Source organism: Vipera berus, assembly GCF_964194415.1.
Source record: "Vipera berus genome assembly, chromosome: 7".
NCBI lineage: Eukaryota > Metazoa > Chordata > Lepidosauria > Squamata > Viperidae > Vipera > Vipera berus.
This window is the reverse complement of record NC_138209.1, coordinates 8,866,170-8,882,061: the sequence shown is the minus strand read 5'-3', so window position 1 is coordinate 8,882,061 and position 15,892 is coordinate 8,866,170. Positions and strand designations below refer to the sequence as shown.

General features: G+C 47.2%; 1 protein-coding gene across 1 annotated transcript in view; it reads right to left on the bottom strand.

The window, feature by feature from the left end:
* The window catches only part of FRAS1 (Fraser extracellular matrix complex subunit 1), a gene marked incomplete at its 5' end in the record, with an annotated part of 282,197 nt that overhangs the window by 68,668 nt on the left and 197,637 nt on the right, over window positions 1–15,892 (bottom strand). Inside the window, 6 exons of the mRNA XM_081333331.1 lie at window positions 1,166–1,325; window positions 3,377–3,527; window positions 7,241–7,354; window positions 8,933–9,160; window positions 14,621–14,761; window positions 15,549–15,673. Of these exons, the coding sequence (XP_081189457.1) occupies window positions 1,166–1,325; window positions 3,377–3,527; window positions 7,241–7,354; window positions 8,933–9,160; window positions 14,621–14,761; window positions 15,549–15,673 (919 nt within the window). The remainder of the gene's footprint in view (window positions 1–1,165; window positions 1,326–3,376; window positions 3,528–7,240; window positions 7,355–8,932; window positions 9,161–14,620; window positions 14,762–15,548; window positions 15,674–15,892) is intronic.

The window sequence follows — 15,892 nt, the reverse complement described above, 5'->3', positions numbered from 1 at the left end:
AAAGAAAGAGGGACAGAAATGGCTTCCTTCAGGTCACAGAATAGGAACAACCCAAGATTTGCGGATCACAAAGGAATGCATTGGAATGAGCCGTCCCCAATTTGGTATTTATGTCAAGACTTCTGTTAGGAAGCTTATCCTGTGTGTCTTTTAGTCTATTGTTCCCAGTAGCAAATGAAGAAGTCAACTTGCAATTTATAACAACTTAATTCACTTAAATGTGCTTGCTTTCGTTTTATTGAAAACGTGAAATCTGCCTTCATTTGGGGTAATTCAATCTAATCAAATTCACTGAATTCAACTCCAGGGAAAAAAAAAAGGACAATAAGAGAGAGAAACGCACCGAAATTCAACTTGGCAAAAGCCCAGATGCAACACCAGGCAAGTTAAATAAAACCTCTTGGAGCACATTATCAACAAATCATACATAAATATACCACTAGCTGAGGTAAAAATGAATGCGAAACGCTTTGTTCAACACATGAACATTTAAGCCCACTTCTTCATCCATGGTCCACTTGCATCTCTCTTCTCCTACATGAGGGGCTTGCAATTTCCTCGTCACTTTCTTGTTTAATGAAAAGAAGGACTAGGGGTGACATGACAGCAGCGTTCCAATATCTCAGGGGCTGCCACAAAGAAAGGGGAGTCAAGCTATTCTCCAAAGCGCCTGACGGCAGGACAAGAAGCAACGGATGGGAACTAAGCAAGGAGAGAAGCAACCTGGAACTAAGGAGAAATTTCCTGACAGTTAGAACAATTAACCAGTGGAAGTTTTTAAGTGATTGGATATCCATCTGTCTGAAATGGTAATCGTCTCCTGCTTGACCAGGGAGTTGGACTAGAAGACCTCCAAGGTCCCTTCCAACGATGTTATTCTGTTATTCCATTATTTCCAGCATCTTTGCTTTCTAGCAACAGCATACCACACACTGTGTCACATGACATTCCAGAAGTTTTTACTCTGATTCAAAGCGGTTTTTCATATGTGGTTTACTTAAAATATTAAATTTTCTGAAATAAGGTACATTAAAGCCGCCATCCGTAAGAAAGAAGGAACTTGCTAGCTGCCGACTATAAACATCGTAACAGTAAGAATTCAGTCAAATGGCCGAATAATTTACATGTATGCATTGTATTGAGAAAACGGTGGTAAGTGGGGTACCTCATTTGTTGAAAGCTGATAAGGGACCATTGAATATGGAAGATATTATCAGTGACAATACTCGGTTTGCTGTCCTTCACCAGAAACTGGAAACTATCTTCTGTCCTTTGAATATTCTCTTCGTGCAACACGTATTGGATCAATCCCAAATTCACGTCCTCTGTCAGAAAAAGACTTCAACCAATTAATCCAGGAATCAAAGGTCATTTTTTTTACATCCTTTGCATACCACGATGATAGCCTCCACGCTAATCTAATCTGGCTACAGAACAATCCCTGTTGCTCAAAGGGGATTTCACCCTATCTCAGCCAATAAATGCAATTTTTTTTGTAAAATGATCCATGCTGGGGAACACTATTCATTTCATCTAGAGCAGGGGTGTCAAACTCAATGTCATTGAGGGCCGCATCAGCATTGCGGTTGCCCTCAGGGGGCTGGGTGGGTATGGCCAGGGTGGGCGTGGCCTACTGGGTGGGCGTGGCTAGAGTGCGTATGGCCTACTGGGTGGGCGTGGCCAGCTCTACATCGTTCGCATCAAGGGTGCCTATGAGGGACTGGGCAGGAGTGGGACAGATCTGAGGGTCTCTGGCGGGAGGAGGGTCTCTGGGCCAGGGCCAAGGCAGTGGGGGCCGTTTCCTCACTGTTTCCAGGATGGCTTCGCGGGCCGCATGAAACCACTCCGCGGGCCGGATCTGGCCCCCGGGCCTTGTGTTTGACATGTCTGATCTAGAGCCTAACAGAGCCTCAACTAAGGATGACCAAATAAACAAGGTTCTTAAGGGCTGCAGCAGTCGATGAAATTGCCGACTCCAGTGAGCAACCCATAAAAACAAACTCTATTTTGTGCCTCATTAGGAAAGGGAAAAATCAAACTGACCATATTTTAATTATTTTCTAAGGATCTATCTGGCCACTCTCAGAATACCGGTCATTGAGTTTCAAAAAGATATTTTAGGACTGTTATTTAAAAAAAAAAGGAAGAAAGCACCAGACTGGAACCACAGCAACATAAAAAATTAAGTACTGAAATTAGAGAAGAATTGTATAAACAGAACATTGATACAGAAGGGAAATGTTTCCTCTTTTTTCCTGAATCTAAGAATTTTAGACATTCCCTCTCAGTTTGAGGAGTTGGGAGTTTCAGAAATAAAAGACAAAAATTAACTCTTATCAAGTTCCTCATGTGATATATATATAGTAACCCTATGGGATTGGATGGTTAGCATTAAGCATTAAGGTTCTGTCTCTGCATGCTGGGTCAATCCAAAAATCCTAATTTGTAAGCCAGGTTAGAGCTTAGCCTAGTGCATGATGCCCTCCAATTGTGGCTTGGTCCAACCGTTGCAGTTAAATAAACCATGGCTCACAATGAGGTGGGAATCCAGTCAGTGATAGCAACCACCTTGAACACAAAACACGAAGGTGGATCTCCGCGTGTCTTCCCTGACTGTCATCTCAAAGATGCTTTTCCAAAAGGCAACCGGACTTCCTTGCTTTTTCCCCCCTAGGACACGCTTCGTTTCTCATCCAAGAAGCTTCTTCGGTTCTGAATCTTCTTGGAGCCTTGGTGGAGCAGTGGGCTAATGCCTCCTTAAGTAACACCAGCTGCCTGCAATTAGTGCAGGTTCGCATCCCACCAAGCTCAAGGTTGACTCAGCCTTCCATCCTTCCCAGGTAGGTAAAATGAGGACCAAGATTGTTGGGGGCAATAAGCTGACTTTGTAATAATGCTGCTTGGGGGGGAGGGGGCAAAAGCCCTAATAAGCAGGCATATACATAGAATGAAGGCTATTGCTAAGCACATTTGATTTGTGCTTCTTAGATTGTAAGCCGCCCTGAGTCTTCGGAGAAGGGCGGGATATAAATGGGATTAAAAAAAAAGAAGCTTCTTGGTTGAGAAGCGAAGTGTTTTCAAGAAAAAAAAATCAAGGAAGTCCAGTTGCCTTTTTGGAAAAGCACCTTTGGGGCAACCATGACCTGGATGACTGAGAATCTCCATAGACATTTTCCCCAACTGTCAAAATCAGAGTTCTGCTTTGCTACTTTTTTTCCCCAAGTGGGTCTGTTGCCAAAAAAAATGGGTGGGTCATGTTCAATCTTCTCTATATTATCCAGGTTCATTCAGCCTCTCCTTCCATTCCTCCAAGAGCAAAGGACTAGGCTAGCAAAGAGGCACGACGCCAATGAGCAAATGCCAACATGGCTTATACCTTGGGTAAAGGTAGTCACCATCTTTCCCGGCTGCAATTTCTTCTCCACGTAACCATATTTGGGTCCCATTGTTATTTCATAGATCAGGTGGCTGTCTTCTGTACCACGGTCCACAGCCAACAGCTCCTTCTTAGTGATGAGGTTCTTTGGCTGGATGGAAGACCAGAAAGCAGTGAAGAAGATATTATAAACCCTGAATTTTAAAAATGAAAGCCTACTAGAACAGTCTTTTCCAATCTGGTACCTTATAGATGTTTTGGTTTACAAGTCCCATAATCCCTAACCCATGTAAACTCTGGAAACTCACACGTAAGGGGTTTGGTCTGAACAGATAGTTCACGGCTTACAATTTGTTTGGTGACTGTTCGAAGTTACAACGGCACTGGGAAAAAGCGACTTATGACCATTTTTCACACTTACGGACGTTGCAGCATCCCCATGGTCATGGGATCAAAATTCAGAAACTTAGCAACTGAATGAATGAACCTTTATTGTCAAAGTACAACCATGTATACATTGAGATTGGCTGAGCCTCATATATAATTTGGGAAATTCTTTATTAGCAATTTGAATAATTTACACACACACACACACACACACACACACACACACACACACACATATATATATATATATATATATATATATATATATATATATATATATATTTGATTGATTGACTCATATTTATGACGGTTATTAGCAATTTGAATAATTTACACACACACACACACACACACACACACACACACACATATATATATATATATATATATATATATATATATATATATATATATTTGATTGATTGACTCATATTTATGACGGTTAGTGTCCTGAGGTCATGTGATCCCCTTTGGCGACCTTCTGACAGGCAAAGTCTATGGGGAAGCCAGATTCACTTAGCAAATGTGTAACTAACTTAACAACTGTAGTGATTTACTTAACAACTGTGGTAAGAAAGGTCATAAATTGGTGGCGGGGGGGGGGGGGGGAAACTTACTTAAAAACTGTCTGACTTAGCCAGAGAAATTTTGCAGAGAAATTTTGGGCTCCATTGTGGCCCTAAATTGAGGACTACCTGGATTCCTTTTCCCCTTGTGATTGTTCCAAAGCCAGCCAGAGAGGTTTTTGATGGCGACGTCAACCTCAAGTCTCTTAGATCTTTATCTGGCCATTTAACCACTGTACATTCAATGAAGATTGTCAGGTAATCCTTGACTTATGACCACAATTGGGACTGGAATTTCCATTGTTAAGCAAGGCAGTCATTAAGTGAATCACACCCAATTTTATGACCTTTTTTGCCACAGATGTTAGGTGAATCGCTTCAGTCATTAAGTGCATTGTGCAGTTGGTAAAGAAATTCCAGATTCCTCATTGACTTTGCTTATGGGAAGGTCGCAAATGGCAATCACATGACACTGGGACACTGCAACTGTTGTGAATACATGCTGGTTGCCAAGCGACCACATTTTGAACATGTGACCACTGGGACGTAAATTGAAAACTACTTGTTTTCAAATCTTTCGGGGCATTTGCTATTCTCGTTTATTTATTATTTGTAAGAGTCAGATGTCACCTTTCCTTCATGAGCTCAAGGTAGCTTACATCTTTCATTGTATCTGTCAACATCCAGATCGATAATCCAAATAAAACTCCATTTCCGAAAATTTTACTGTTTATTGAATACACGGCATGGTAATGTCGAAGTGAAACTTAACTCTGAGGTTCCAACACCAACTCATAGACTTTAACAATAGTATTCCCAGCTAAACCCCTAACGTCTTACGTAATCCATATCAACAAGTCCACTTTGTTATGGGAACCATCTGCTTCAAATCCACACCTGTTTTGGTGTCCTTGACAAGGCTTCAGGCTCTCAGGGTATGCAGCTAAATCGAAGAAGTTTAGTTTCTCCATCTAACCCACTTGAAAGTAACACTTCCCTTCCCACCCACCCCCACATCTAAAGGCAAATTGAAACACAGAGGCACGTAACTGCCAAAGTTTCATCCTTGATAGTATCCTCCCAACAGCCTGGTGAGGTAGGTTGGCTTACGAGAGGATAACTGGGCCAATGCCACCCATGAGCTTCCCTGGCCTAGGCTGGATTTGAACCTCAACTACTTCAGCCTGGTTTCCTTCAGCTTTTTCAGGTCTTCTGCTGTTGTGCTATTGCCTGTCTTTTAAATCTGGGTCCACAGTGCGAAACCTTCTGATAGATACCGAAGCAGTGGTTCCCAAGGCAGACTTCAGACTTTCTAAAAGCAATCTGTGCAAAAGTCTGTAAAAGTCACTTGCATCCCCATTTGTCACTCTTCCCACTGTTGATATGTGCGGGGTGTTTGAGCCCCCTACTCAGCTTGCAATTAAAATCTGTTTCCATTTCTCTGCTGCTTCAGTGGTGATGGAAGCACCACTTGATTAACCACAGCAATTAATCCATCAGAGCTTCCCACTTAAGGAATGCAAATGCTATTAGCAAGGAATAAGACATCACACAGCCTGCAGCCTATGGAACGAGAGCGGATGAGGAGGAGCAGTGGCGTTATTAGGAACCTTAGCCTTACAGTTTAAGATGGATTGCTTAGTTTAGCCACAACTGCTGATGTAACAAACAGCCAAGGTCTATTCCATTCATCACAGCAGCTGGCAGCAATGAGAGAAGGTGCACACACACACACACACACCATTCAGCTTTTTGCTTGGAAAACTTCTCTTGGTCTTTTTTGTAGTCAGTTGTAGCCAGCAATATTTAGCTATGCTGTTGCCCCAGAGCAATGAGAAGCAAAACCTTTGGGCTTTGCACGTCAAATATTCAGAAAATGCTGGCCAATGGTTAAATGGTTAAATTATTTTATTCAAAGAGGAGAATATACTCAAGTACGTTTTTCATTTGGACATCGCTTCTGGATTTTGTGCTTGTGATGAAAAAAAAATACGAAACTTTGACTTTGGTTTTGTCAATTAGGTAGATTTGTCGTTATAGAAATGGCTAGTTATATACTGATGTGTGAAAGCAAAAAGTTGAGGCTGGAGTGTTTCTATCTTGTATTGTGCTAAAAAGAGTCGGAAGTCAACGCCTTTTTTTTTTCATTTTCCCCTTACATTTTCTTTCCCCCTTCCTTTTTCCCCTTTCCCTTAATTTCCCATTTCTATTTCTCTTTCTATTTTATATATAGATAAAACAACAAAAGCCATATATGATAAGTTCTGATATATAAGTTCTCCCCAGTCATGTGACTGAACTTCAGATGCAGCTGCGTTTCATGACCATTAAGTTGAAGATCGTCATTTACTTAAACTGCACTCATAGCAAACCATTAGTTTGCTTAATGACCACGGTGTTCACTTAATGACCAAAGCAAGAAGAGTTTGTAAAAATCGGGTTAGTCATGTGACCAACTTGTTTTATGATCATGATGAATTAGGACTGTTATGGTTATATTTTAAGGACTACATGTATATCATTTATAGACTGCCTAGCGTCATGGAGAACAGGCAGATATATAAATAATGTAACAAATAAAATGTATTCTATTTTTGCTTGTTCCAATTATGGTACCCAGAACACCTCCAGAATGGCTGAAAGCAAAAATCTGCATGATTTTTCCATTCATTTCATAGAAGGATGGAGTTGATTCAACTCATCAATAAATCATGGCTTATGATGGAATGTATTATGTAAACCTCACCATTGTGCCTTAATGATACAACCATAATTAAAACAATTCATGATTTAGATGAGTAAAGTCTGCCTGAAATATCCACAGCTGGGTAGAATCAAAATTGGCATTTCTTTCTGGTCCTTCATCTTCCAGAGTTGCCTAATTTGAAACAAATCAGATGTAAAAACTCACCTTGCCATTCATATATTCCAACCACTGAAGACCCAAATTAGTGACAATTCTTGGAAGCCCATCATCCACAGGGAGGATTTCTATTCTAAACCACTGGGGCACAGCAGTCACAACCTGAAAAATATATATATTTTATATATATATTCAGACCATTTGTTTCTGCAACATGAACATTTGCCATACTGGATCAAAAGCCCTTCTGTTCTTTTGTGTTCCTATATCAACTCACTCAAAACAGTATTTCAAAATGTACATGGTTATAAATGGGTTTTCACCTCTCGTTAAGTTATTTAATATGTCAGACAGCTCCTTAAAAGAATAAATGGATCTTATGGGCAATTTTAACAGGCCCCAAACACAAGAGAAACGTGTGGCGATTCTTCCAAATAGTTCCCCTACAATGTCAGTTTGATCTAGTGCAGGGGTAGGCAACCTCGACTATTTTATGACTCATGGACTTCAACTCCCAGAATTGCTGACTCAGGAATTCTGGGAGTTGAAGTCCATGAGTCATAAAAGAGCCGAGGTTGCCTACCCCTGATCTAGTGGTTAAGGCATCAGGTTAGAAACCAAGAGATGGTGAGTTCTAGTCCTGCCATAGGCATGAAGTGCAGAATTCAGCTGCGCAAGTTTTGATGGGAGCTTCCCGATACTCCCGTGTAACACCTCTTCTTCGTGAGCTGCATTGGCTTCCGGTTGCCCTCTGGGTGAGATTCAAGGTGCTGGTAATGACCTATAAAGCCCTAAATGGCTTGGGTCCGGACTATCTAAGGGAACACCTGCTGCCGGCATCATCTTCCCATCGTCCTGTGCACCCCCACAGGGAGGGCCTTCTCAGGGTACCGCCGGTTAATGAATGCCGGCGGGTCATTCCCAGGGGAAGGGCGTTCTCTGTGGGTGCGCCTGCCCTATGGAACCAACTACCCACAAAACTTAGGACTGCATGAATGAATGAATGAATGAAAGCTGGCTGGGTGACTTTGGGCCAGTCATTTTCTCTCAGTCCAACCCACCTCACAGGATTATTGTGGGGGAAATAGGAGTATAAGCAGTGGTGGGATTCAAATATGTGAACAACCGGTTCTCTGTGTGGATGCCATGTCCGTAAGTCCATTCTGGGCCTGGGCAATAAAAAAATTAGCTACCGGTTCTGCCGAACTGTTGTGAATCGGCTGAATCCCACCACTGAGTATAAGTTATGTTCACCTTGTTGAGTTATTTATACATGTAATAAAGGCGGGAAAATAGGATAGGATAGAACAGAACAGATGTCGCCAAACTAAAGCATTCTGTCATCTACACAAGATATACTCAGAAAACCTATTAAGAAGGGGTTGTCTTCACCCTCTTTCTCTTACCCAAACTATCTGAACTGAGCTGCCTCTTATTCTTCTGGAACGCACACCCTCTCTCCTGGGAAACCAGATTAGTAAATTACATCACATATTTACAGATATAAAACAACCGAGCCACAGTAATTTACAACCAGAGCTGGTTATGACCTCTCCTTGGTCTCTTTTCCACTGCTGTTCGATGTCAAGGAACAAAAGCCTTAATTGACTTGTCCGTTTTCTGCACACCAGGGTTAGAGAGAGAAGACTTAAGATTGAATTTCTTGGCCTCCTATCTGAACAGCCACAAGCTGTGAGAAATCGTGTGAACGTCCGTTTGGGCCTTGGCTTCCCCACTGACCTCTTTCCCATCCTTTGCCACCACAAAAAAGGGATTGGTTCCATCAGACACCGTAAAAGTAAAACGGTCTTCTAAAAAATTGCTTCCGTCGTGACTGTAACTGATCCGGTTCTGGAAGACATCCTCCATGGAAAAGGCATGGGCCTGTTGGTAATGATGGCCGTCAATGGTGCGCTCAAGCTGGCCATGGCGTGGGGGCTGCACAATGCTAAAGGTTACAGACTTGGCCTACATACAGAACAAAGAGAGAAACAAAGAGAAAACGAGAGTTCACATTACATGATGATGGTTGACAGACTGATATAGATTCAGGAGATGGTCTGGTAAAATTGACGGCTCTAAGCGTCTCTTACAAGCAATTTGTAAGAAATGAAATAAATAACAATAATGAAGTTGGAAGGGACACTGGAGGTCATCTAGTCCAACCCGCTGCTCAGGCAGGAAACCCTAGACCATTTCAAACAAATGGCTGTCCAGTCTCTTCTTAAAAACGTCCAGTGTTGGAGCACCCACAACTTCTGGAGGCAGGTTGTTCCACTGGTTAATTGTTCTCACTGTCAGGAAGTTTCTCCTTAGTTCCAGGTTGCTTGTCTCCTTGATTAGTTTCCATCCGTTGCTTCTTGTCCTGCCTTCAGGTGCTTTGGAGAATAGCTTGACTCCCTCTTCTTTGGGGCAGCCCCTGAACTTCTGCCCTAAGATATTTCAAGGTATCAGTCTCATTCTGAGTAATAATTCAGTCGCTGAATTTATTGCATGGCCGTAACTGCATCCTTGCCTGCTCAATAAATCTTGTTAAAGAAGTGTCAGGGAGAAACTTGTTCTGGAAGATGCAGGCGCCAAAAGCTTATCAATCCTGCTAAACTCTTAATGGGATAGGCCAGCCTTTAGCTTAGCGTAATATGTAAATGTGACCATCAAGGGAGGGTTAAAACAAACTACAGGTGCTCCTCAACTTACAAGAGTTCAATTAGTGACTGTTCGAAGTTACAACAGCACCGAAAAGAGTGACTTTATGACCATTTCTCACAATTGCGGCCATTGCAGCACCCCCATGGTCACATGATCAAAGTTCAAACGCTTGGCCCACTGACTCATCTTTATGACCTTGGCAGTGTCCTGGGGTCACATGACCACGTTTGCGACCTTCTGACAAGCAAAGTCAACGGAGAAGCCAGATTCCCTTCCTGTGAATCGTGTTACCAATTTAACAGCTGCGGTGATTCACTTAACAACTGTGGCAAGGAAGGTCGTCAAATGGGACTCAACTCACTTAAAAAACGTTTCACTTAGCAAGAGAAATTTGGGGCTCGAATGTAGCCGTAATTCTACTTGTAATTCCTGGCCAAGAATCAAATAAAGCAAATGCTTGAAGCTATTTTTAAAGTTCGTTTTGGCTCCCACCCCACTTTCATTCAGCTTCTCCTTCAGGGTTCTTGATGGGCCAGGAAATACAGGTAGTCCTCGTTTAGTGACCGAAGTTACAACAGCACTGAAAAAAGTGACTTATGACCATTTTTCACACTGATGACCGTTGCAGCCTCCCCACGGTCAGGTGATCAAAATTCGGACACCTTGGCAACCCACCCATATTCATGACGGTTGCAGCATTCCGGGGTCATGCTGTCCCCTTTTGCGCCCCTCTGTTCTGTCCCAGCCTACGTGAGTCTTTGTTATGCTCACAAGGAGAAACCTCTCTTTATTCTCCTAGACCTGAGTTAATGTCCAAGGCAAACAAACACAGTCCACAGAAACTCAATCCACAACGCGAACGGTTGCCTTCGGCAACCAGCATCTCCCAGACCTTCCCTTTTATTATTCAGCCAAGGCGTGGCTTCCTAATGCCTTCTCCTTTGCCTTTGGAGCCACCCCATTGCATTCCTCTGTCCTACTCGCTTCTTTTGCCTGCGCTTTCGTGCATCCTGGATTTGTCCCAAGTGTTCTTCATCACTGTCCAACTCAGGCTCCCAGCACAGCTGGGTCTCAGCCTGAGCGCGAGTAGAGGGACCAGGCTGTAAGTCTTGGAGCCCCTCAGAGCCTTCCTCTGATTCTGATGTCACTCCAGGCCCCTCCTCCTCCTCTGAGTCCTCAGACTCAGCTGCCCGATCCACTGGCTGGCGAGGAATCACATCACCTTCTGACAAGCAAAGTCAGAAAAAGACGTGCCCTCTACACGGGCTGGAAAGCACTCTGTCCGAAGCCTTCAAAGTGGCTGAAACGTACACCGTGGGTCACCCCAAGGGTTGATGCCAGCCTGCAGCTCCCCATTTCTGACGGTTCCAATCTTGCAAACTCCCCTGGAGCTCAAATAGCTTTTGTCATTGTCGGCAAGCTGTTACTCACACCACTTCCTAGCCAGCTGAGAGCAAAGTCTATGCAAGCTAGGAAGGAGCCGCATCATTTCCTTTCCCCGTGATAAAAAAAAAACAACCCCATCTCAAGCAACCATCTTGTCTAAGTCATGGAATCACTTCCGTCGTTGCCTCTCTGCAGCCCAAACCTAGATCCCACCACATCCAGTTCTCTGTAGCCTCCAGTCTTTAATTTTTTTCATGCACAGGCGATTTAGGAAACTCAGCATTTGGGAATGTGCAGTTATTGCCTCAGATCTCTCCAAATAAGAATTTGATAATTTCATGGAAGTTCCACCTCTGAAAGGTCTATTAGTTCTGCCAACTAAAGAGAATCTCCTAGCCTAAAGGTAGCATGTCTCAGGATATTAGATCAACGGAGAAAGTACCGTATATACTTGAGTATAAGCCAACTCGAGTATAAGCCGAGACCCCTAATTTTACCCCCCAAAACTGGAAAAAGTTATTGACTCGAGTATAAGCCGAGTATAAGTATAAGCTTGGCCCCTTCTTAGCAACATACCTATCTATATTCTGTGCCACCACGAGCCGCTCGTTGACTCTGGCAGCATCCCGGAGCTGGCTCGGCCGCGGTTCGCAGGGTCTGCTCATCAGGCTGCCAGGCTTCCTGGCAGCACATCCCGCAGGGAAGGTCTGCTAGGGAGGCGGCAGTCAAGCGTTGTTTCCCTCCTCGTGCGTGTGTGTGTGTGTGTGTTTGTGTGTGTGTGTGAGACCTGCGGGAACGGCTGGTAGAGGTGGCGGCAGTCCGGCGTTTCCCCCCCTCATGCATGCGTGCGTGTGTCAGACCTGCGGGAATGGCTGGTAAGGAAGCGGCATTCCCCCCCTTCCTGTGTGTCGGGCCCACGGGGCTTGACACACAGAGAAACGCAAATGCCGGACTGCCACCACCTTTACTAGCCATTCCTGCGGGTCTGAAACACACACACACACACGCACGAGGGGGAGAAACAACGCTGGACTGCCACCACCTCTGCCAGCCCTGCAAGCCTCTGCTTGCAGGGCTGGAAGAGGTGGCGGCAGTCCAGCGTTGTTTCTCCCCCTCGTGCGTGCGTGTGTGTGTCAGACCCACGGGAATGGCTGGTAGGGAAGTGGCATTCCGGCATTTCCCCCCTTCCTGTGTGTCGAGCCCACAGAGAAACGCAAATGCAGGACTGCCGCCACCTTTACTAGCCATTCCTGCGGGTCTGACACACACACACACACACACACACACACGCCGCCGGGCTCGGCTCCTCGGCAGGAGGGGCAGCCCCCGCCGCGCCCCCCTCCCCTCCCGGCCCGCAGCGCCGCTGCCGCCGCTTCCTCCGGGCAAGTCGGGGGGTGCTTGCGGGGCGAAGGCACCGGCCGGGGAGCAGGCAGGGCGGGAGGGCGGCCGCGCAGCTCAGCGCCGCCCCGAAGCCACAGCCAGCCGCCGCCGCCCGCGTCCCGGCGGAGAGAGCCTGCCCTGCGGAGCGCGCTCGCTCGCTCACCCGCTGCCTCGCCCGGGACCAGCGGCGCCGCCCCGAAGCCACAGCCAGCCGCCGCCGCCCACGTCCCAGCGGAGAGAGCCTGCCCTGCGGAGCACGCTCGCTCGCTCGCCCGCTGCCTCGCCCGGGACCAGCGGCGCCGCCCCGAAGCCACAACCAGCCGCCGCCGCCCGCGTCCCGGCGGAGAGAGCCTGCCCTGCGGAGCACGCTCGCTCGCTCGCCCGCTGCCTCGCCCGGGACCAGCGGTGCCGCCCCGAAGCCCGGGCGAGGCAGCGGGCGGCGGTGGCTGGCTGTGGCTTCGGGGCGGCGCCGCTGGTCCCGGGCGAGGCAGCGGGCGAGCGAGCGAGCGTGCTCCGCAGGGCAGGCTCTCTCCGCCGGGACGTGGGCGGCGGCGGCGGCTGGCTGTGGCTTCGGGGCGGTGCCGCTGGTCCCGGGCGAGGCAGCGGGCGAGCGAGCGAGCGTGCTCCGCAGGGCAGGCTCTCTCCGCCGGGACGCGGGCGGCGGCGGCTGGCTGTGGCTTCGGGGCGCCGCCGCTGGTCCCGGGCGAGGCAGCGGGCGAGCGAGCGAGCGTGCTCCGCAGGGCAGGCTCTCTCCGCCGGGACGCGGGCGGCGGCTGGCTGTGGCTTCGGGGCGGCGCCGCTGGTCCCGGGCGAGGCAGCGGGCGAGCGAGCGAGCGTGCTCCGCAGGGCAGGCTCTCTTCGCCGGGACGCGGGCGGCGGCTGGCTGTGGCTTCAGGGCGGCGCTGAGCTGCGCGGCCGCCCTCCCGCCCTGCCTGCCCCCCGGCCGGTGCCTTCGCCCCGCAAGCCCCCCCAACTTGCCCGGAGGAAGTGGCGGCAGCGCTGCGGGCCGGGAGGGGAGGGGGGCGCGGCGGGGGCTGCCCCTCCTGCCGAGGAGCTGAGCCCGGCGGCGTGTGTGTGTGTGTGTGTGTGTCAGACCCGCAGGAATGGCTAGTAAAGGTGGCGGCAGTCCGGCATTTGCGTTTCTCTGTGTGTCAAGCCCCGTGGGCTCGACACACAGGAAGGGGAGGAATGCCGGAATGCCGCTTCCCTACCAGCCATTCCTGTGGGTCTGACACACACACGCACGCACGAGGGGGAGAAACAACGCTGGACTGCCGCCACCTCTACCAGCTCTGCAAGGCTCTGCCGCTCCCTTCTCTCAGCAGCCTGGCCCGAACGAAGGGACAGTTCTTTTTTTTTTGTTCACTGGAGTATAAGCCGAAGTGGATCTTTTCAGCCCAAAAAGTGGGCTGAAAAATTCGGCTTATACTCAAGTATATACGGTATTTATTTATTCATGAGCGCAGACAGCATTTTTCTGTTTATCCCAATTTTCAAGATGGCTTATGACCAGGGCTTTTTTTTTGTCACAGAACGCTCAGAATGGAGTTCCGGCACCTTTTTTGGGATGGAACCTTGTAGGGTAGGCAAGGCGGGTTGTATGACGTGTGTGAGTTCCGGCACCTTTTTCTTTTACAAAAAAAGCACTGCTTATGACAATAACAAAATTACAGACAATAAGACAGCCACAGTGCAGTGGTTAGCATTGGGGTGGCATGGATTGTGGTCCACCCTCAGCCTTGGAAGTGGCTTAGGTGACTATGGGTCAGCCCAAAGTATCTCAGATTTTTCTTGTTGCCAATAAGTAGGAAGATGGAATGCTATATAATGCAAGGATGCCCCAACCTTCCATGTAATTTTCCTGGGGGTTGAGGTCCATAGGCATTAAAGGCCCCATAGTTGCCCATCTCTGTTCTAGAGGGACATACCGTTCGATGGAAACTAAAATTTCCTTCTAAACTCCTTCACAGTCTTAAAAAAAAAGAACCCCCCCAAAGGGACTCCTTTCTTCACCTCTGTGTCCGCATCGGTGGCTTTGAGATCAAATTCTGTGATGGTCTTTCTTACTCCTTCCGGCACGGTCAGGCCTGCAGTTTGCACCACAGGCAAAGAATCATCAACCGGATTAATGGTGATTTCGAAATTCTGGGTCACCTATTGGAAAAAAAGGAATGCACAAAGCTATTCTTGTTGGACATAACCATGCACTCATGCGCTCGTGACCTCCCGGTTAGACTACTGCAACGCTCTCTACATGGGGCTGCCCTTGAGGACCACTCAGAGGCTTCAGCTGGTGCAGAATGCAGCCGCGCGAGTTGTGATGGGGGCTTCCCGATACTCCCATGTAACACCTCTCCTCCGCGAGCTGCATTGGCTTCCGGTTGCCCTCCGGGTGAGATTCAAGGTGCTGGTGATGACCTATAAAGCCCTAAATGGCTTGGGTCCGGGATATCTGAGGGAACACCTGCTGCCGGCATCAAGTTCCCTTCGTCCTGTGCGCTCCCACAGGGAGGGCCTTCTCAGGGTGCCGCCGGCAAAGGATTGCCAGCGGATAACACCCAGGGGGAGGGCCTTCTCTGTGGGTGCACCTGCCCTTTGGAACCAGTTACCCGTAGAGTTCAGGACTGGCCCTGATTTTTGTTCGTTCCGCCGGGACCTGAAGACCTGGCTCTTTGAGCTTTCCAGCCAGGACTGAGAGTTTTTAATTTTTAACTTATTGTATGTAATTGGGTTTTTTAATCCGAGTTATAGGGTTTTTAGATTTTTAATCAAGGATAATTTAATCTATTTTAATTGTTATTAACTTTTTGTGTTGTAATGTTGTTTTAATTGCCTTGTGAACCGCCCTGGGTCCTACGGGAGAAGGGTGGTATATAAGTTCAATAAATAATAAAATAATAATAATAATATTTCTGGGGGAAACCAATGGAACTTCACTGACCTCCTGAGGGCCATCTGAAACGGTGAAAGTGAACATGTCAGCATGTTCTTCAGCCTCGCTTGTATGGATGTAGTGGATGCTGTGGGAGATAAGGTCTGCTTGTTGGAAGGAACTAATCCTTCTGCCTAGAAAACAGTAGCAGGAGAATCCACCTTGTGCTCTAAGATTCCAAGCGCGTCCTCCAGCTCAAAGAATTACCTCCCCCAAACCTTCCAACTTACTTTTAGAAACTCGCCCTTGCAACACAACACCTCTGGGATGCTTTCAAATATGTCCAGCAACCATATTTATCTGTTCATTTATTAATACTGTCAAGACTTTTAAAGGAAACACTCCGGGCATCC